Genomic DNA, 23986 nt, shown 5'->3' with positions numbered 1-23986 from the left:
GTGTGGGAAGCTGTTCTTTTTCAAGTCTCTTCTGTAGTTATCATTTTTGAGTTTCATTGCATGTCCTCTGTTCCATTCTAATAGGTCCTGTCAAGGCATTCTTTTCCTTTCATAATTCTGTAGATGGTTACTAGGTCCACTCGTTCTCTTCTTTGTTCCAGGGTTGGCAATTCCAGTTCAGCCAGTCTTTGTTCATATGTTCGGTTTGCAAATGTTGGGGACCAACTTTGTCATTGCTCTTTGTATTCTTTCTAATTTTCTTATATTCTTTTTTGTACTGGGTGACCACATCAGTGCTGCATATTCCAGTTTTGGCCTTATTAGTGTTTGTAATATTTTCTTGATCATTTAAAGGCCACCTTTATTGACCTCAACAAATTGTATGTTTCTCTGACTATTTTATTTATATGTTTATCTGGCGACATGTCTTTGGTGATAATTACTCCTAGGTCCCTTTCAGAATTCACTTCCTTTTCCTCTTTTCCATCAATTTTATACTGTCCTGTTATTCTCTTCTTGCTTTTTCCAAATTCAATTATACTGCACTTCTTGATGTTGAATTCTACTTCCCATCTCTTACTCCACTCTGAGACTTTGCTCAGATCTTTCTGCAATGAATCACAGTCTATTTCGGAATTTATTCTCTTTAATAATTTTGCATCATCTGCAAAGCAGTTCATGTAACTTTCAATGCCCTTATCCATGTCATTTACACATATAGCAAACATTATCGGAGTGAGTACTGACACCTGTGGGACGCCACTACTCACTTTTTCCCATTTTGAATATTTGTCTCTGAGCACCACTCTCATTTTTCTTCCATGTAGGAAGTCCTCCATCCATTTCAATAGTTTTCCATGTATGCCTCCTATTGTTTCCAGTTTATATAATTTTCTGTGGTACCTTATCAAATGCCTTTTGTAGGTCCAGGAATGCAGTCTCCCTCTTCTTATAAAAGATGCAAATGAAGAGGGTTCAAAGACCTCAAAATGGGATTCATTGTAGGGAGGGCAAACCTAAGCCCCATGGAGGTGGTGAGACAGCAGTTGGTTTTCCTTCAGCCTTTCTCTGAATCCTGCTTTGAGATCTTGCTGCCTTCTTTCTGAGGAGATGAGGTAAAGCTGCAGGATCTTGAAAAGGGATTCATAATAGGGTGGGAGTGTTTCACTATCAATTAGGGGCTGTAAAGCTTGACATCTAATGAACATATTGTCAGTCTAAACCAGTCTCACTCTTAGCACGAATTCCTAGATTAGGGTCAAACCCACGAGGTGATGAGACATTTCCTTCAGCTAAATCTGAATTCCACTTTGAGGTCTTGCCATTCTCTTCTTAGGTAGGAGATGAGGCAGAGGGCTGCAAGATCCCAAAATGGGATTTATAACAAGCCAGGAAGCCCTCCCCATAAAGATATGTTAATTCACTGATCAATGAATTTTCAAGACTGTTCTAAAGTATCAGTTACAGCGAGTCCTCCTTATAGGATAATTCTTTATCCAGTAAATTCAGTTATGGTATTTGGTAATTACTACCCTCAATTCTATTTATGGTAAGAAAAATTCGCAGATATGATATCCACTAGATATTTTGAAGAGGAAAGAGCAGGGAGAAGGTACGTCTGCCATATCCTATTATTATATGCTATAATGGGTTCTGTATACAGTAATTTCAATTTGCGGTAAGGTTTTCAGGAACACATATGTACCGTATAATGAGGACTTACTGTATTATGAAATTCAAAGTTTTTGTCTTCTATACTCTTGTGATGTTTATCTGTCCATTTATTAATATATAACAAGTGATTGTCACAGGTTAGCTACCTTGGTCGTTATATATTTTTTCTTGATGAATTGTGAGAGGGTGAAGAGGAAGGTGAATGAGAGAAAAAAAAAAAAGGCAAAATTATCATTAATTTAATATATTCAATGTATTTATAATACATGTTGTACAAAGTATAGGTATAACACAGGAATAATGGAAGCATCCTAGCTTTAACCACCTTGATGAGGTGGTTTACAATTTGCAAAACTCTTTGCAATGGGCCAACCTTAGCTAACATTTGCTGTGTGTGTGGAATGTGGGATGCAGAAACCCAAGGTCGGTCCAGAGACACTCCAGAGGACGATGAAAGAGTCCTTCAACTTGAGGGGCACCTGAGCTTCCAGTGTCTATTTGGCAATAAGGAGCACATGTCTGGACCCTGGCAACCACACCCATTAAGCAGCACCTCATTTTAAGTGAGTCAAGCTACCGAGCCTGAACCAGGCTACCTAAACCTTAGCCAGGCTAACTAAGCATGAGGTGGGCTATCTGAGCCTGATCCAGGCTACCTAAGCCTCAGCCAAGTTAACTGAACTTCAACTGGGCTACCCACACCTGAGCTGGGCTGACCAAAGTCCAAGTCAGGCTACTGGTGCTCAAATCTGGCCACATAAGCCTGAATCAAATTACCCAAACCAGAGCTGGGTTTCCCAAAACATTTTGGTTACCTAAGCTTAAGTCAGTTCTCACCTGCACACACCACAAAGTACTGTAGAGGCGTAGGGAGTGGGGGAAGATGACAATAAAAAGGGTAGGTCTCTGGACTGATAATATTTTAAATGCACTTCAAGTCTTTCTATACAAAGCCTTTTTTGTGTTTTGAAGGACTGGAAATCAAGGCTATAATGCTTACTATTTTTCTCATTTTCAAGCATTGCAACACAAATTTCATGGACTAGAATATTCATGTAATACTTTTACTTTGTATCTAACGTTTTGGCCTTCAGTGTTCCAAATGATGAATACATACAGGGAGCCATTTTGCAAAACCATTGTGCTTCACTGCTGGAATAACTGCATTATAAAATATACAACAGCCATCTAAGGGCTCTATTCCTTAACCAATGGGGGGGGGTACTTACACAAGTACACAAAGCAAAAATGAACTAGGATTCACCATCCAAACCCAGGGGAACCAAGAGGGAGTGGCCATGGACACAAGGGTTTCCTCCCCCACAGCCTGGAATAGAAAGCCATCCAGCTGTTTAATCTAGCAAGGGAATTCAAGTTCACCTCTCCTACACCAGTTGAATAAGTAATCCTTGGTAATGAAAGTTTATTGGTGTACTGCAAATCACAGGTGGATCTTCAAAACCATATTTTGGGGGATACCAATCACCGTATCAATCACTTCTTCAATGTGACATACATGACATTTTCTGGCTAGATTATAAAATTTTGTTAAGTTTAAGGTTAGAACATGGAATGAAGAGGGTCCGTATTCATTCAGACCTCCAGTTTTAGATCTGTCCCTCAGGTGTATAAAATCTTATGGTAATATCAATAATAAGCCTACAGAGTATGTCACCATACTGGAGCCAATGGGCCACCACGTCACAATTTGCACAAATACAATCAGGTGGTTTATGAAGCACAATGGGCCAAAGTTCGTCCAAGAGAATAAACAATAACAACAACATTAAGGTTGGCAACATCAGAATGATTTGCAACCCTTGGTCCCTGCCCGATGTACACTGCTCCAACATCCCTCTTCCTTTCAAAACAAACAACTAAAACAAGTCATCCAGAAAATTCAAGTTCCACACATAAAACAAAAGGAGCAGCAGTCTCTCTCATAGGCTCCAGACCATACACACCTCAGCTTGCATAGGAATGAGCATTAGATGTTTTCATACATAGTTGTTCTAGAGCTAAATCTCATTGGTTCCCCCAAAGCAAATGCTAACATACATTCTCCAGCATTCCTACTAATCCCCCTTTAAACCCAATGACAATCTTTTGCCTTAGTTCTGGCAAATGCCAAGAGACATTCAGCAGAGGGGTAACCTTCAGTCTGGCAATATACATAAGATATTATTCTGGAAATTGCAATACTTCCATTTGGAGTAGGTCGGCTCTTGGGCTTAAATTTGAACTTTCTTCCCCTTCCATAATATTCCTATTTTTCTCAATGATTCCCTATCAGACCCATGCTTTGCTCAGCATAAGCAAATTAACAAGATGATGCACAGCTGAGCAATATGTAATCCTACAGCTCCCCATCCACCCACCCAACCCACCCTCTCATAAACCCCTTTGTACACTTCCTTCTCTACCCAGTAGTCCCTCTCCATTTCTACTTGATTGTACTCCATTCATAGCTTTATACTTGTACTATCTTGTGAGACCAGTGACAAGTACCTGCAAGATGGATATTAGAAAGAATCATCTACCTGCTGTCCATCTTCAAAATCACACGAGTCTGACACATAGTTTCTGGATTGGACCCAAGATCTTTATATACTGTTTTCCCTTAACTTCTTTTACACAAAGCAAGCTAACAACTGATGACCACTTCCTTTCTCCTACTACTATACGTCAGTGGCATTTAAACTATCCCACACTAATAAAACAAACAGTCCAAAGTTTCTTCCCAGAAGCTCTAACAGAGGGCCTGAGGGCTGTTGCCAGTCAGACATTTTATGGGTTCCTAATGTTTTCTAGGCAACTGGTCTTTAAGCACTTCTGCAGCTGATATGTTCTCTTTGTTTTTCCTATAATTCCTGGATACAATCTGTCCATTTCTAGGTTGTTACATTTATTATTTTACCTAGTTGTATTATACAGGAAGAGGGCTATGTTTGTAGTGACCCGTCTTTGTATCTTTCGGCATCTAGTTTGAATGAATAAAGGTGCAACACTTGTGGGTGTCTCAACTCTTAATTATCATACCTAGCATCAAATTCATGTGTTTTCAGATTGGGCTGTATCTTACTTTCCTAAAATCATACTTGGATTAAAATTCATGTATGGTTACAGCTTGGGCCATATCCTAAAGCCATATCACTTAAGGTATTTAAAGTATTTATGAATCTGTTTAGAAAACTATTTCTTCTTGTCCTTTAGACATTCAATCCATCTCCATTTGTTCTTATGACTTCTTGAAATCCTCCCATTCATTATCAAGTGACCTTTTTTGTCAATGTAGCCTAACCCCTTTCACAACCTCTTTCTCTTCAACCTTTCATTGATGGTAGTTCCAATGTTTTTAAGTCTCTCCTCATAAGGATTACTTGCCAGGCTGGGAACCAGTCTGATTGCTACCCTCTGTATCTTCTTGATCTTGCACTGGGCCATACCAGTAACGAGTCATATTTCAGCCTCAGACAGATTAGCTTATTTATCATCTCCATCCATGTAGTAAAAGCCATTTTAACATTTTGCAGCAAATCCGACGTTTCTCCTAGTGTTACCGATATATTGGTCAGGTGACAAGTTGTCTTTTATCAAGACAAAAGATTACAAAGGAGGAGTATGCTGACAGGAGACCTTTTGGTCCACGACTAGGTCTGATGTGTAAAAATTTATAATAATGATAAGTGAATAAATAAATATTATATAGATAGGTAAAGTTAAATAATAAACAAACAGGTAAATAGTAAATAACTAAATTGAAATAAATAATAAATTATAAATAATAAACAGACAAATAACAAACAAATAATATTAAACAAATGGCAGGCATTACAGCATCTTGCTTAGGTGTTTATCTTAACAAATCTTAAAGCTTCAAACTGAACTACATTGCACTGCCTCTGTAGGAAGTTTATTCCATTCATTAACTACACAGTTGGCAAAGTTGTTTCTACCCACTTCCAAATTAAAGCTATTTCCTGACAGTTTGAGACCATTATTTCTTATCGGATTCTCAGTATGAAAAATTTGTCACTTTTGATGTTGTCAATTCCCTTTAGAATCTTAAAGACCTGTATTAAGTCACCTCTGAGTCTATGATTTATATAGCTTATTAATGAGAGATGGACTTTGAAGTCAAAAGATCATGCAATCAGTCCTAGAATCTTATTTGCTTTCTCTTTTTAATTTTGTAACGAATGTGCTTTCTATGGAATAGTTTAAAGATGGTCTCTATGAGCTATTGCCATTATTTTGCATTCTTTAGGGGTAATGAAATTAACTTTCTATTCTTGGTTTCATATGAACAGAATTTGTAACAGACAGTCCTCTTTGTTCTTTACTGTTCTCATGATCTTTGTATCATTTACAAGCATGTTAGCATAGCGTGTTGCACCTTCCATTATGTCATAAACACAGACAAGAAACATTATTGATGCTAGTACCAAACTTTGTGGAACTCCAGTGGTCACCACTCTACACCCTGACATCTTATTCTTTATTGTCCTCATGTAGCTGCCCTTCAGAAATCCTTCCATTTCAGTAGTTTCTCTTCATAATCTCATCACTATTAAGCATTATTTTTTTTCCATGTCTCAATTTACCATTGATAAACCATAGAAGTTTTGGCTTGTTTTTGCATTTAACTAAGATAAACCTTTCAAATTTCATTGTTGAAGATTTTTGTGTAGTCATTCCTATCTCAGTTGTATTTTTTTTTGTAATTTCTCCCTTTTCCTCAATACACATCTTTTTTAAGCTATCTCACACCTTTTATTGAACCAGTTACTTCTTCCTTCCACTAAACTTATTCATGCTTCTTCACTCCCAGGTTGTAAATGTTAAGAATGATATCCCATTTCTTCATAGTTCCAGTGGTATTCATAAATTCCTCTGTCTGCTCCTTCAAAGAATTTCTTCCAGCCTGAGAAGTTTCCCTTCCCAAAACTGAGCCTGCCTTGCCTGTGTAATTTGATGGCCACTTTTTTTTTTCTATGGGGCACAGATATTTTAAAGAGCCACTGATACCCAGCTCTTTGGTAAGTAGCAAGCCCAACCTCATGGAATATCATTGTCTTACCCAAGTCACTTTCTTAACCATTGGGGCCATTGTGGTCTCCATTGCTACAATTAACTGGGTATTATCCTATGACTCTTGCCTTGCCACTTGGTCCCCACTTCCATTTAACTTCTTTGCAATTAAAGTCTCACACAAGGACTATACTGTTACTTTGTTCAATATATATATATATATATATATATATATACACACACACACACACACTTAGGGGGTGCCATTTGACAATATTTCTTGATATTCACTTTCTTTCAAATCTTTTCTCTTGGGGAGGACATATGCCACTGTGAGGTCTCTTCTATTCAGCCTTATGGTTCTAATTTTCTGGTAGATTGCTTCACCCTTGCATTCACTCACATTGGGTTTGTATGTCATATTTCACACCAAACATCACTATCATCCATTTCACCTTCTCTGTTTCTTTACTAGATGGCAAATCTATCATTCTCTACCATCAAGTAATCAATTTCTCCAACCTGGCCAATAATAAACCATCTACATTAGAATAGGTAATATTTAGTTTCCTTGTAGCATTCCCTATGCTATATCTTCTGCCTTTTTTGAAACCTTAATTGTGCAAAAAAATATATACATCACTATTTCCTATCCCAGATTTTTTGCAAAGATAGAACCACTAACAGCATGCTTCAACAATGAATACTGTTGCTCCTCTCCTGTGTATCCAACTGGTACATATTCTCCATAAGAGGGATTTAAGAAGGCTAAAACTTGAAGAATCAATAGTTGCATTGGCCCCGTTTGATCTCTCACAGCATGTGTGTACCTACTTGTATTTACCCAATTACAGTATACAGGAAAAGAGCAATGCTTATCGAATCCTGTTTCCTATTCTCTTTTTTTCTTTATCATATAATCAAATTCATGCAGAGTTCCAACTTAATCTATATCCTGGATTTCCAATTATCATATTTAGATTTATCTCATGTATTGTTTGAGCTTGGGATATATCACTTCCTAAGTTATTCAAAGTATATATGCATCTATATGTAAGTATATGGCTACCTCCCTTGTATGGGGAAAAAAAGCCCTTTGTATATATGTATGTGTGTGTGTCCTTTTCACCATTAAGTCAATATACCCCTAAAGAAGTAAAAATTTTATAGCTAGAATTTTTTTTAAACTATTGCACCTGTTAGCCAATGAAAATTATCATCTTTAAAAGCTTCAAGTTCTATTATCCTGCCCAAGTAATTTTCTGCTTCAGTTGGTTATTTTCCAAGAACATAACTGCTGCACAAGTTCTGTCTGCTTCTACTACTTCTGACTGATTATTAATCCTTTCGTACACCGATCTTTTTTTCCGATATTATTTGTTCCCTAATTCAACTTTCTAATTTCATTCTGGCAAGCTGGATGATTTCATTCTGATTTGAGGGAAATCTGATCCTTACAAGCTTAAACAGCATATTGATTTCTCATTATAGTCAAATGAACATATTACCAATTTTGTTCTGGCTCACGTCAGGCTTTGAGTAACCTCTGGTACTAAGAGTTGACCTTTGCATCCTTTCATTTTCCCTTCCACTCCCTTCTTACCTACATAGCCCTTTGTAGCTTCATCATTTAGTATTGGTTTCACTTTGCCCCATTAATAACAATCCCTTCCATCAACAAAGATCATGTCCCTAGTTTTTTCACCTTTTGAATATAATAAATTCTACCACTGCATTTTTACTCTTCCATTCTCTGAACCCTTGTATCCGTTTAGAGGTTGGACCTTTCCTTCAACTAAAGTAGGAGGAAGACAAAAACAAAGAAAACTAAGAAGAAAAAGAAGCAAGAAGGGAGAAGAATTGAGAAGAAGAGAGCAGAAGAGACACGATGAGAGAAGAAAAGAGAAGTAGAGAGAATCAGAAGAGAGAAGAATAGAGAAGAAGAGAGAAGAGAGGAGAAGGAAAAGAGAGGAAGAGAGAAGATGAAGAACAAGAGAGAATAAGATGATTATGATAAGAGAAGATAAAGAATAGAGAAAGAAAAGAAGGAAGAGAAGAAGATGAGAGAAGAGAGGAGGAGGAGGAGGAAAGACGATGAAGAAGAAAAAAGAGAAGAGAAACAGAAGAGCAGAGAAAGAGTAAGATGAAAAAGAACCCAATACAAACTAAAATAATCTATGAAGTCCATTCTGACTTCAAAGAAGAACTTTTAAAATTCAATTTGAAGCCAGGAATAGCCTTACCATTTTATCATTCCATTCTACCAAATGCCACAGAATATCTTTCCATTTGAGAGGATGGCCCAGACTCTAAAGTGTGAAATCCACAATACCCTTCTCCAAAACTGTCCCAATATTCCTCTTCTGAATATTAGCTGCCTTCAATTTTGGCCCCCGCACTGCCCTCCCCTTCCACTATCGAGTACCCTTTCTCCTTCATGGCCCTGCTTCTTTCCCCAACCATCTCCTTTCCTACCACACCTGTGCCACTATACAGGAACCAATACTTATACTGGCAATGAATTATCAAAAGAAAAGATGAAATATCTTACTGCCACAAGATATTTCTAAGTCTTATTTTGATTATATTAAAATTTTTAACATGTAACAATTATAACAATATAACAAGATGTAGTGGATCATACCTTCCTTTCATTACAAAATGTTGGGAGTCATCAGATGTTTGGAGATCGTAATCAATGAAGATGCACCTAAAACAGTGTAATCTCACTCTAGAAAATACAAGGATAAAAATATCGAGAAAGTTCTCTGGTGATGTATTAACCACCTCTAAAGTTGCCCTAAATGTTGTTCTTGTTCATATTTATTTAAGAGTTGATTTCCCTGCACAAACATGTCCAAGACACCACTGAGCTCTTTCTGAACATATTCCAGCATACATGGCTTTATTACAGGAATATGACGATTTTACAGGCAACCATTACAGCTCTTTTCGTATTCATCATTGAAAGAATTGTGCTCTCAAGAATCAGTTCTAACCATCAAAGCAAAATTATGCAGTTTGCTAGAGAAGCCACTACATTAAGGAGCAAACCAGGCTCCTCCTTCAAGACACCCAAGACACAGGTGTTCCTCCAGCACCTCATCTCAGGAACATGTGATGGCCAGGCAAGCTTCCCTTTGGCATGTTGAGGTGTTGCTTCTGTATCATGTACAATCAACTGTGCTATGATGACTAAAAATACACTATATTGGGAGTAGGAGTAGAAATTTCACATGACCGAGTTAATGTGTGAAAATGCAAGTACAATTGATGATGGTGGTGGTGGTGGTAGTAGTGGTGGTGGTGGTAGTGGTGGTGGTGGTGGTGGTAGTGGTGGTGGTGGTGGTGGTAGTGGTGGTAGTAGTGGTAGTGGTGGTGATAGTAATGCACTCTTGTACACTGGGCTGGGCATTCAACGACACAATCACCGGATTCACTTGAGGTAACAGTTAAATAGGCTGGCACACAGCTGCAAGGAAGGTGCCTGCTTTGGAAAGCAGCCCTGTGCATCTGCTTGAGAATACTGCAGCCAGGAACTTGGCAAAGTGCCACTGCTGCTGCTGCTGCCACCATTAGCACTTGGAGGAGGAAGGGGATGGTACAGCACCATATCGTAGCTGGAGAACAGCATCAGCATCGCATATATATTTGCCTGGAAAACACAGTGCTTTACTAACAAAAAAGAACACAAGAACATGCTTTACATCAAGATCCAATTGGAGCATAAATGCAATATGCTTGGTCTGAGCAATTTTGAGATAACTAAAAATATGAAGCTAAAGATAAATGTGGGTAAAAGTAAGGTGATGAGATGTACAAGGGGTGAAAGTGGCAGTAGACTGGAAGTGAGTATTAAGGGAGAATGACTGGATCAAGTGGATACTTTTAGATACCTGGGTGCAAATGTGGCAGGAAAAGGTGGAATGAAGGTGGAGGTAGAATGTAGATTGAGAGAAGCGAGTAAATGCCTTGGTGGATTGAAGAGTGTAATGAGGAATAGACATTTGGGAATGGATGCTAAGAGGAGACTGTATGAAGGAGTGATTGTGCCAACAGCACTGTATGGGGCAGAAACATGGAACATAAGAGAAGAAGAGAAAAGGAGTTTGAATGTGTTTGAGATGAGGTGTCTGAGAAGTATGATGGGGGTTACTAGGCTGGATAGAGTGAGAAATGAGGAGGTGAGGAGGAGAACAGGGGTGAAAAAGGATTTGGGAGATAGGGTTGATGAAAGAGTATTAGGATAGTTTGGACACATGGAAAGAATGAGTGAAGAAAGACTAGTAAAAGAGGTATGGAAGGCAGATGTGGAGGGAGTGAACATGAGGGGATGTCCTAGGATGAGGTGGATGGATGGGGTGAAGGGGGCTTTGGGGAAGAGGGGAATGTCTGTGGAGGAAGGACGGGAGAGGACAGAAGACAGGGGTGAATGGAGAATGGTTGTATATGGATGATGTTGTGATGCATGAGGTGGAATGGGCAGGGGGATGGGGGGTGAGGTAGTATGTGTGAGCAAAATTTGACGCAACCCGAAGTGATTTCTCCCCGTCCTCTCCTTTTATGCATGGGGGGACGGAGAGGGGGGGTTGCCGATTTAATGAAGCGGCCTTGCTGTGGATGTGCTGTGTCTTGCGACACTGCTTCTGACCCAGGGCAGTGGACAAGGTGCAGGGATGACCCGTCATCCAGAAGGTGCTAAGATAAGAGGGAGGGTGGAGGGGTGTGGAGTGTATTCAGGGATGGAATGGGTGGGAATGATTTTATGCCTTTTCCTTTTTGGCTACCTCCCCTGTAAGGGGGGAAAAGCCTTGGTATATGTATGTACTATGAAAAATGTGATTTGAGAAAAAAGAAAGGAAATTGTACATTGAAGGCTCATCCACACAAAATATATAGAAAATTACTATCATACATACATATACCAAAGGCTTTTTCCCCCCTTACACGGGGGGTAGCCAAAAAGAAAAACGCATAGAAACCATTCCCACCCATTCCTATCATACCCCAAATAAAAACTCCTAAATAGGACTCTCATGTTCCACTTAAAGAGAGTAAGACAGATTCAGGCAAACTGTGATGATGACAGAGAAAGTGAAAATTAGGAAAAGAGAAAGATGGAGGGAGAAGAAATAGGAGGAGGAGGAGCAAGAAGAGGAATATGAGCAAGAAAAGGAGGTCTATCTATATATTTAGAGGAGGATGTAGAAATGATGGATTACCTGTAACAAATCTCTTCTTTATCAAGGATACCCGGTAACCAGGCCCCATCAAGCCAAACTCAAGACGAGACAAGTTGGTTCCTTCACAGTTAAACTGCGCACTGACAGTGGTCGGGGTGGAAGGTCCTGCTGCCACATCAAACTTGGCTCTAAAGGACCCCACCCCACCACTACTGGAGTGAGATGTCAACTCTGTCATCTTCCATACAGCACGCTGCTGGTCTTTCAACCTGATAAAATTGGACACAAAATTAAAGGGGGTTTCCACAACTTTACAAATGATGTTTTCTGTACACTACATCAATAATTTTATAACATCAATACTCTCCCATCCAATGTTTCTAAAATTTCCTATCACAAAAATGCAATAAAATACATGTCAGCCAACTAAGTTCTTTCATGCTGCATTGTTTCTGACCCAGGCAGTGGGTAGGGATGGCCCCTTCATCCACAAGGAACTAAGGTAAATGGGAAAACAAACGGGTGTTGGAAGAGTGTTGGTTGGATGGAGGGTGGGGGCATGACTTGGCTGGCTACCCCCTTATTAGGGGGAAGAAATCTTTTGATATATAGACACACACACACACACACACATATATATATGCATCATACATATACCAAAAGACCTTTCTCCGATACATGGGGTGTTGCCAAATCCACCATGCTCCCATAGCACACCCATCCAAGACAAAACATTCCTTGTCACTCCCATCTTAACTCCTTGTAGATGAAGGGTTTTCCATGTCTCCTGCTATGCTGTTCAGGTCATAGGCAATACAGCAAGACACAGCACTTCCATACCAAAGCCTAACAGCTGGAGCTGGTTTATCCCACAATCTTATTTAATTGCTGCCCCATTCCCACTTCATCCTATCTATCTATATACCAAGGGCTTTTTACCCACCTTACTGGGGAGGTAGCCAGAGTCAAAATGCATATACACACCCCTATCCACCATCCTTTCCTCCCTCTCATCTTAGCTCCTCATAGATGACAGGTTATCCCTCTATTCTGCACACATTCACTGCGAGAAAATGTGCAGAGCAAACAAGAAGAAACCCCTAAGGCCACATCATTTCCTCATCCATTTATGACCATTCTCCATTCACCCCTTTCTTATGCACTTTCTTCTTGCTTGACACATTCCTCTTCTGTCCAATGTCTGCAGACCAAATGAGAAGATACCCCAAGGCTATATAAATTCCTCATCCATTTACAAATATTCTCCATTTACTCCTATCATATGCACTTTCTTCTTGCTTGACACATTCCTCTTCCATCCATGCTCCTATCACCCCACCAATTCACCTCATTCTTGGTTTTCCCCTCAAGTTTCCTTCAGCCATTTCTGCTTAACACAATCACTTTGCCAGATTTTCTTCACTCATTTTTTTTCATATGCCCAGTATTCTTTGATCAATCCTAACTACCAGTTCCCTTTCCACCCCTGCCCTCTACTTCACCTCATCATCTCTCACTTTATCCATCCTCGTAACACCCACCATACTCCTTAAATACTTCATCTCAAACCCATTTCAATTCTTTTTCTTTGTCTCCATTAAATTACAATTTTCTGCTCCATACAGTGTCAAAGGCACAATCACCCACTCATATTGACTTATACTTGCATCTATCCCTGGATACCTATTTCTTATGACAGGGACCAAGATTTCTCTAAATCAACTTCATTTGTATTTCCTCCACCTTTAAACACAATTAGCAAGTGCTCCCTTACAACTACATTCAACCTTTGACAGACACTGTCTCACATAATACAATAGAGACGTCAGTTCCAGGTTTTCTCCTAGAGAAATCTTTGGAAAGGCCCAAGGATCAATGCCAGATACTGTAGTTTCCTGTCAGATATCCGGGGCAACAAAATGATTGATTCACAATGTATCTGGAATGCTCTACTTTTTAAATTAAATTAACTCTGTCTTGTATAACACAACCTTTGATGTTTGGAGAGTTTTGCAAGCATTATATTTGAGCAAGTCTCATGAAGTCAAGCAAACCCAATGGTCAAAGCAAATGGCAAACATGGTTGGTAGAAACTCTCTTTACAGGGTACACCTGCCCACTCACACCACTCCACACTAGACACTCCTCACAAGAGTACTCACCACTGCCCCTGAGGTTTGGACTGCATGGCTTTCACCACACCATCCATGGGTACAGCGATGGCCACATTGAGGAGAGGCGCCGCAGAGGCCATGGCATGGGGATTGTACTTGTAGTCGATGCGCAAGTCAGTGTGTTGGTCCTCGCACTTCCAGTAGGAAACAAGCTGCAGAGGACACGACCAAGCACCAGAGAGATTGGCTACCTGGGGGAGTGAGGCCAGGGAAGTGTTAGCATATTGTTTGACAATGTCAGTTCATGCAACACCAAAGAAGCAATTGGGTCATTAAAGAAGTAACTATTCAAATGAAATAACAATGATAATGGATGCTACAATGAAAATAAGGATGTTACATGTGATGTAGGGATTAAAGCAAAATATTGGGGATAACAGTTGGTTTGCAGATAACACATACGGTGCACATTTTAACATGGTTATAAGTATATTACCTCAAATAACACATAAACAATCAGAATGATCAAATTGTAAAAAAAAATCTGACATATTACTCATACAAGTGAGCACAATAAAGCAGGAATCAAGAAGACAAGGAAAAAGAAAAAAAAAGAAAAAAGAAAAATTATTAATAATAAAAAAAGAAAAGAAAAAGAAAATATGAAATAAGAAAAAAATACACCATTGCCTCGAGTTTCACTTAGCACCACAGTGGCTACTAATGGTCCTCAGGCATTCCTATAGATCTTTCTGGTAAGAAATTTTGGATTGTTGTCCATGTTGTATTAGTGTGGGGCCATTTCTATGTCACCAGCTGAAAGTGGTAGCAGAGGGGGAGCAGTCACTGGTTGTCAGCTCTTCATGTGTGGAGGAGTGTAAGAAATACAGTCGAAGTCTATACAGTTAGATCTTGGGGCCCAATATGGAGACCATGTGTCAGCCCTGCACCCCCTGATAGAGGTGAGAGTTGACAGGTTTTGAAAAAGGGCAGCTTTGCTGTCCATTTTGCATGACCAACACATGCAGGTTACCCATCATTGGTCCCTTGAAGAAAAGATGTATCCATCTCTATGCCAAGAGCTTTTTCCCCCTTATAAGGGAGGTAGCTAAGACCAAGGCATGTACCTATTTCCACCCATTTCCCTCCCATCCACCACCCTTCCCATCTCAGCTCCTCACTGATGACAGGTCATACCTGCATACGCCAACTGCTCAGAGTTAAATGCAATGCAGCAAGACACAGTACATCCACAGCAAGGCCACTTCACTTAATCAGCAACCCCATCTCTGTACCCTCATGAATAATGAATTCTCTCACACTTTATTGTCACAATCAGCCTACCACTATCATCATTCTTTATATATCTCATCACTTTACTTTTGTCCACATTCACTTGTAAATTTCTCCTCACATACAATTAGAACTTTTTAAAGTTTGTAGAACATATATCAGAGGAAAATATTGTAACATGTTTGGTATGATCTTTTCTTTTACAAAGTAGATAATACCTAACATATTACTATATTTTCCTGATATTTGTTCTACAAACTTTAAAAAGTTCTAAATGTAGTATGTACAAGTATGTGCAGAGAAATTTACAAGTGAATATGGGCAAAAGTAAAGTGATGAGATGCATAAGGAATGATGATAGTGGCTGGCTGATTGTGACAGTAAAGTGCGAGAGAATTCGTGAGATTCTGAATTATTGGAGGTTGCATGTGGCAGTGAATGGAGAGTGGATGTAAAAGTGAATTACACAGAATAAATGTCTGGGTAAAATTAGAAGTGTTATGAGAAATAGGTATTTCAGGATGAATGCAAAGAGAAGGCTGTATTTAAGTGATTATACCCATGATGGTGTATGAAAATGTAGAGGTGAGGTACTGGGGGTGGGTGGGAAGGAGCTATCAGATCAGAGGGCCGATAAAGTTTAGTCATGTGGTAAAAAGGAATGAGTAAACACCTGCAAAGAGTGTAGAAAGCATTTTGATGTGGTGAGCTTGAAAACAAGACACATCAAAATGGAGGATCTTTGGATGTCTGTCAAATGGGGAAGAAATATAAAAAATAGGGCTAAATATAGGGAGTTTGTAAATGGATACAGGAAATTTCTCATCTGACTCTTAATTTCACTGGAATAGTGATGAGAAGTCTACACCAAGTGGTGCAGAGCTGCAGCTAGTCATCACCCTGAGCATTGGGACTGTTGGGGCAGGTAACAATCACTGCTAGGGATTGGAGAGGAGTGCGGGATTCAAACCCACAACTAAGCAAATGTGACACCAGCATGCCTCCAATTACACCACCAGCTCATAGTCTGAGTGACTGCTGAACAACCACTATATTCATATTTGTGTCCCTTCCTCTTATTTGGTTGGACTATACATGTACTCCTTCAATCCAGCAGGACACGTCCTTTCCTTAGATAAAGTAAACAACCTCTCCACCACTTAAATATAAATACTCAACCTGTTATTAGAAATTCCACATGACATCCATCCAATCCTGGTGCTTTTCCATTTTTCATTTCTTTTATACACATAGAAATGAGAATTGCAAGTTTGATTCATAATCAAAAGGGGCCAATTTGGAATGAATACTAGATGAATACATAATCCAAAAGAATACTACAGACATAAAAACAACCCAGTAAAACAATCCTTGACTTACAGCCAGCTTACCTGATACTTGATCATATCGACATTAAAATACGAGGCAGTTGGATTCTGTTCAGCCTGCTTCTTGAGCAGAGAAATGAGGTTGGTCATATTGAAAAAATAAACAGCAACCTCAGGAGTGGACTGGCTGCTGTCCCTGCCATAAAAAAAAATCTTTAAGTATTTTTCTGAACATTAATCTACCTGTGATCAAATATAACATATGACATACATGCTTAACCCCTTCCATACGGTGCCGCACACGTAGGCGTCATGGACTTAGATCTCGGTGGCAGCAGCCAATGCCAGCCGTACGACGTGTCGTAATAATACTAGCATCATAAAATATAGTCACCGCTTATATCGATCGTTCTCTCTTCACCCGTGAATTTTGATAACCATAGAAAATGCGATTACAAAAGAATTAGAAAGAATGTCATTATGGAGGGGCGACTACAATAAATATAATCAAGACGCCGATATGGCAGCCTCGCGAATACACTCGCTCCCCATGACGCCTACGTGTGCGGCACCGTATGGAAGGGGTTAAGAAAAAATATGACTGTATATAATACCACATTTAACTTTATATTCATTTACTAAAGGACCCATGCATTATAAACCAATTAGTAAATCTAAATTTATGTGTATATTGTACATACAGGACATATATGGATTACTTATGCTTATTATATCCCCCCCCCCCAGGAGCTATAATAAAAGGGTAAACAAATGGGTGTTGGATGAGTGTGGGATGACTGAAAGGTGAATGCCTTTGCTGGCTGCCCACCCACCCACACTCACACAAAAAGGTTCTGTCCCCTTTATAACAGGGGTGGCCAATTCAAAGTACACACCTGCGTCATATATGTATATACCAAAAAGCCCATACTCCCTTATAAGTTGCATGACAGTCAAAGTACTCATCCACTCAACATCCATCCCACAATCATCTAAAACCTGTATGCTGTCCCTCCTATCTTAGCTCCATATAGATAAAAACTCATCCATGTCACCCTACACAATGTTCAAGCTGGAGGCAATGCAGCAAGATACAGCACCTCTACAACATGCCTGACAGCTCAAGTTGGTTTAACTTCAATGCTTCATCTCATTATCATGATAACCTCTTCCTCCCACCCTCATATACTTGAGAAATACACACATATACCAAAGGCTTTTTCCCTCTTACAAGGGAGGTAACCAAAAAACAAAGGCATAAAAACCACTCCCACCCATTCCATCCCCAACATCCCCTCTACCCTCAAGATACATTACTTCCTAATTCATTTACAACCACTCTCTGCTCCTATCATCTATATTCTCTTCTTTGCTTAACAGACATTTCTCTAGTATCTTGTGCTCACTTCACCCTGTACATCCATCTCACACTTGGTTTTCCCTGAGAGCCACTCTACAAACTTCTACTTTCCATGCTTTTTGTAGTCTTTCTTCACTTTCCATATGCTCACCCTCTCAGCATTCTTTTATCAATCCTTACAAGGGAGGAAGCCAAAGTCAAAGGCATAAATCCACTCCAACCCATTTCATCCCCAAATACTCCATTCCCATTCACTACCCCTTCCTCCCTCTTTTCTTGGCTCCTCCTGGATGATGGGTCATCCCTGCATCTCACCCACTGCCCTGGGTCAGAAGCACTGTAGCTGTGTCTTACTACATTGCTTCTGACCCAGGGCAGTGGGTGAGATGCAGGGATGACCCGTCATCCAGGAGGAGCCAAGAAAAGAGGGAGGGAGGGGTAGTTAATAGGAGTGGAGTATGTGGGGATGAAATGTGTGGGAGTGGATTTATGCCTTTGACTTTGGTTACCTCCCTAGTAAGAAGGAAAAAGCTATTGGTATATACTGTACATGTATTAACACATATATAATAGATGAGAAAACATGACAAACACTTACAGAGTTATGAGTTGTTTGTTTGGCAACACATTTTCCACCTTGTTAAAGTTGGACACTTTAAAGGAGAGCTGTGCTGGTGATGGATTGCTGGCTAAGACACCAACAATACCCGCCGGAAAAGACACCATCATTTCGCCCGTCACCTTCACCTGGACTCTGCCATTAGAAAGAAACTTGTACAATCATGCCAACTGAAACTTCCATTTTTCATTTAAATAACAAAAATACCTTATACTTCTGTTGTCATTGATCTTTTCAGTATCTACAGATGTATTAGAATGCAACATATTACAGTCCCATACTAGTCAGCAACAGTCATTGGTCCCTTCCACAAACCTCTCCAAGATGAAACATTCAATGACTATTAATTCGGGGGGTGTTGTTGTTGTTCCCTAGACTGGCCAAAAACTCCCATCTCCCTGAGGAGCACCATAACTGGAACTGGGTTTTCCCACAATTCCTTTATAGTCTATACTGTGTTGTTGGTGTGTGTGACTGTACAATGCAGTCCTCCATAATGTATTGTATAGTATGGGGTGAAGTGCTGCATCCAGGACTGTTATCTGTGATATGGTCATCTGGCCTCTTCTGGTAGCTTAGAAGAGCTGAATGGTGGCTGCACCACAGTCAGGCCAGGTGAACTCTGTCCTTTTTGGGCAGAGAGAATTCAGAGGGACAGATATCAGGGAGTCTGACATGCAGAAATGTATTGTTTTCAGTTTGTTGATGGAGCACTTTGTGATATGATTATGGATATGCTTCTGAAGGACTGTGCCTGGTGGTTGTGTGTGATACAAGTATTTGGGTGTTGTTTGGATGTTTCTTGGCATGTGTGTGTGTTCTGCTATGTAGTGTAGTGGGTGTGCTATGTTTGTGGAGGCTACGGCAAGTGTTTGTGTGCCTCTCATGTCAAGGTGATCCTTGACTTTGAGGACTTTCATTTCATGGTGTGAATGGTCTGTAGATGTTGTGTTTGTGCAACCTGTAATTGTCTTTAAAGCTTTGTTTTGTATGGTCTGTAGTAAGTTATGATGTGTCTTAGTGAGATTAGGGGCCCATATGGGGCTTGCATAATTCATCACTGAGCTGCTTTGTATAGTTTCTTTGTAATAGTTTCTTTGCTTTGTCCAAATGTTTTCCTCTAATTGATTTAAGTATGTTAATTCTAGGTGTGCATTTAGTCTTCATGTTTGTGATGTGTGGTTCAATGACATTGATGTATCATATGATACACCAAGAATCTTGGGTGTATATATGATATGAGAGTGTTGTTGATATAGAGGCGTGGTATTTATTTGTGTTCTGCTGTCCAATTGGTGAGAAGTATGGCTGTTGATTTGGTAGGGGTTATTTTGAGCGTATCTGTAGTGAACCAGGTGTTGAGTGTATTGAGATGTGATTGTAGTATTTTTGCAGCTTTGTCTGTATTATGGTACATACATATACCAAGTCTTTTTCCCCCTTACAAGGGAGGTAGCCAAAAAGGGAAAGGCATAAAATCATTTCCACCCATTCCATCCCTGAATACACTCCACACCCCTCCACCCTCCCTCTTATCTGAGCACCTCCTGGATGACGGGTCATCCCTGTACCTTGTCCACTGCCCTGGGTCAGAAGCAGTGTCGCAAGACACAGCACATCCACATCAAGGCCACTTCATTAAATCGGCGACCCCCCCTCACTATCCCCCCATTGCATAAAAGGAGAGGACGGGGAGAAATCCCTTTGGGCTGCGTCAACTTTTGCTCACACATACTACCTCACCCCCCGTCCCCCTGCCAATTCCACCTCATGCAATCACATCATCATCCATATACAACCATTCTCCATTCACCCGTCTTCTGTCCTCTCCCGTCCTTCCTCAACAGACATTCCCCTCTTCCCCAAAGCCCCCTTCACCCCATCCATCCACCTCATCCTAGGAGGTCCCCTCATGTTCACTCCCTCCACATCTGATTTCCATACCTCTTTTACTAGTCTTTTTTCACTCATTCTTTCCATGTGTCCAAACCATCCTAATATTCTTTCATCAACCCTATCTCCCAACTCCTTTTCCACCCCTGTTCTCCTCCTCACCTCCTCATTTCTCACTCTATCTAGCCTAGTAATTCCCATCATACTTCTCAGACACCTCATCTCAAACACATTCAAACTCCTTCTCTCTTCTTCTCTTATGTTCCATGTTTCTGCCTCATACAGTGCTGTTGGCACAATCACTCCTTCATACAGTCTCCTCTTAGCATCCATTCCCAAATGTCTATTCCTCATTACACTCTTTAAATCACCAAGGCATTTACTCGCTTCTCTCAATCTACATTCTACCTCCACCTTCACTCCACCTTTTCCTGCCACATTTGCACCCAAGTATCTAAAACTATCCACTTCCTGCAGTCGCTCTCCCTTCATGCTCACTTCCAGTCTACTGCCACTTTCACCCCTTGTACATCTCATCACCTTACTTTTACCCACATTTATCTTCAGCTTTCTTCTATCACATACTCTCCCAAACTCTGTCACCAACTTCCTCAATCCCTCCTCCGATCCTGCCACAAGCGCAGTGTCGTCTGCAAACAACAGCTGGCTCACCTCCCACTTTTCTCCATTTTCTTTAACCATCTCCAATCCCTGACCCACTACCCTTGCATTTACCTCTCGCATCATCCCATCCATGTATAAATTGAACAGCCAGGGCAACATAACGCATCCTTGATGAAGTCCTACCTTTACATCAAACCACTCACTCTCTCCATTTCCAATCCTGACACAAACACTACTACTCTCATAAAAACTCTTGACAGCTCCCAGAAGCTTTCCTCCTATCCCATATATCTGCATAACCTCCCACAGTGCCTTTCTGTCTACCCTATCATAAGCCTTTTCCAGATCCATAAAAGCCAAAAAACATCCTTCCCCTTTCCTATAGCTTTCTCACATATCTGTCTTACCACAAAGATCTGATCTACACAACCTCTACCCATCCTAAATCCACACTGTTCCTCACCAATTACTCCTTCTGTTCCGCTCCTAATCCTCTCAATCAAGATCCTCCCATAAGCCTTCCCAACTACACTTAACAAGCTAATCCCTCTGAAACTACTACATTCACACTTGTCCCCTTTTCCCGTGTAAAGAGGAACTATACAGGCACTCCTCCAGTCCTCCGGCACTCTACCCTCTCTCCAGCAAACATTAAATAACCTCACCAGCCAGTCCACCATCACTGTACCTCCTTTTTTTTAGACATTCTGCATGGCATCCATCCAGACCAGGTGCCTTACCTGCTTTCATCATCTTAACAACTGCCTTCACCTCATCCTTCCTTATTTTTCCTCAATTCTCCTCACTCATCACTCTCATTTTCTTCGCATTTCCCACTGCAGCTATCTTTCCTTCCCTATCCTCCTTCACATTTAGAAACTCCCTAAAATATTCTGCCCATCTTCCCCTTACTGCCTTCTCTTCCATTATCATCTCTCCATCTGCACCTTTTACCTTTTCTTCTCTACTTGATTTGCCTCCTCTTCCTTTCTTAATTTCTTTCCAAAACATCTTTTTATTACTTTCAAAATTTTCTGTCACACTCTTACCCCATTTCACATCTGCTCTCCTCTTTGCAACCTTTACCTTTTGCTTTACTTCTCTTTTCTTTTCTTTGTACCTCTCATATGACTCCCTCATCCTATTTTGTAACCAATCTGTGAAAGCTTGCTTCTTCTCTTCTACAGACTTCTTTGTTTCCTCATCCCACCATTCACTACCCTTTCTTCTATTTCCCCCTGTCCTTCTTGTTCCACACACCATCCTTGCACACTTTATGACTCCCTCCTTGAACCAACCCCATTCCTCCTCCACACCCAGCTCTACTCTATCCTTTACTCCCTCCCACTCCTCCTTCAGCTTCTTTCCGTACTCCTTCTCCTTTTCATTCAAAGAGTTCACTCTAAGAACCTCCCTAACTTTTGTCCCTTCCCTCTTCTCCATCTATCCTCCACTCTCAACTTACCCTCCACCAAAAAATTATCTGATATTCCCCCTACCTCTCCCCTTAGCACATGTACATCCTTAACTCTTCCTATCATAATCCTATTTACCACTACAGAATCCATTAGCGCTCTATCTACCACCCTTCCATCCACCACCCTCTCCCATGTGTACTTATGCTTGACTTTCTTCCAAAACACTGTATTTGCTATCATCAACTCTCTTTCTAGACACATTTCCACCATCAACTCTCCACTACGATTCTTTCCTGGAACTCCACATTTCCCAACCACTCCATCGATTGGACCATTTCCTACCCTAGCATTAAGGTCTCCCAGTACTATTACATTGACATTTCTTCCTAAATCCTCTATGCACTCATTTAAATCTATCCAAAAGGCCTCCCTTTCTTCTACACTCTTCTCACTGCCAGGCCCATATGCACTTACAAAGACCCACATCTTTCCCAGTTTCACCTTCATCCACATTATCCTTGAGGAAACCTCCTTCAATTCCACTACCCATTTACCTATCTCTTCACTTACTAGAATAGCCACCCCTTCCCTCCCTCGCCCTCTCTTCACTCCTGATAACCTCCCACTTACACTCCCGAACTTACACTCACCCTTCCCTTTCAACTTAGTTTCACTCAAAGCCAACACATCCATCTTTCTTCTCACAAACATACTACCTATCTCTTCCCTTTTACTTTCATCTGTACCACATCCACGCATATTAAAAGACCCAAACCTTAGGGTGCTGGTCCGAGAACTTCCAGACCCTCTTATGCCTTCTCTTTTTTGTTTAGGAATGTCCCCTGTGGGGCTACATGGAGAAGGATGCCTAGTCCCAATCCCCGTCCCTTTCTTCTCGCCTCTTATGATCCAAGTGGGAATACTTGGTGGCAGTATTCTTTTCCCCCACCACAGGGAATTCCCCCATCACAGAAAAAGAATACTCAGAGAAATGGTACAGGACAGCAACAAGGGGTTGGGGGACAGCATAACGGAGGGACAGTCATAGTATAAAAGTGTCATCATTTCTCTATGAACAGAGTTTTCCTCTATCGTAGACAAAATTATGTGTGGCTCTGGTCCGTAGGGGTGCCCCATATAGACCCTAAAGTATCAACTGCATGCTACTTTGCCACAATAACAAGCAACCAATACCCCAGACGGGTATTATGGTGAGCATAATTATGTCATCTGCATATGAAGAGATTTGTATTTCTGTGGTGTTGGGTTCAAGTATGTATGTAGATTACAGAGTGTGGGGGACAGGACTGAGCCCTGAGGTACTCAATTCTTAAAGTTTCTGGTGTGTGATGATTGGCTAATATATGATACATACCATTTTTTGGTATCATTGTGCATGTTTGTGAGATTGTGATGGGGGATGGCATTGAAAGCTTTACTGATGTTTAG

At 40.5% G+C, this 23986-nt stretch overlaps 1 protein-coding gene across 7 annotated transcripts in view; it reads right to left on the bottom strand.

The window, feature by feature from the left end:
- Window positions 1-1898: 1898 nt before the first annotated feature.
- LOC143039941 (F-BAR domain only protein 2) overlaps window positions 1899-23986 on the bottom strand; it is a 154956-nt gene continuing 132868 nt past the window's right edge. For 6 of the 7 annotated variants that reach the window (XM_076210397.1, XM_076210400.1, XM_076210399.1 and 3 more), the window contains 5 exons: window positions 18582-18737; window positions 16687-16819; window positions 14051-14253; window positions 11928-12157; window positions 1899-10360 (listed from right to left, as the gene is read on the bottom strand). In XM_076210397.1, coding sequence (XP_076066512.1) covers window positions 10281-10360; window positions 11928-12157; window positions 14051-14253; window positions 16687-16819; window positions 18582-18737 — 802 coding nt within the window. In that variant the 3' untranslated portion in view covers window positions 1899-10280. Of the gene's footprint in view, window positions 10361-11927; window positions 12158-14050; window positions 14254-16675; window positions 16820-18581; window positions 18738-23986 lie in introns of those variants that run through there. The other variant, XM_076210403.1, reaches the window with a different exon arrangement.

The sequence above is a fragment of the Oratosquilla oratoria genome, chromosome 27 (assembly GCF_046742065.1).
Source record: "Oratosquilla oratoria isolate Oo_2021 chromosome 27, ASM4674206v1, whole genome shotgun sequence".
Taxonomy (NCBI): domain Eukaryota; kingdom Metazoa; phylum Arthropoda; class Malacostraca; order Stomatopoda; family Squillidae; genus Oratosquilla; species Oratosquilla oratoria.
The sequence above is the reverse complement of the archived record's forward strand: the minus strand, read 5'-3'. Positions and strand labels throughout refer to the sequence as shown.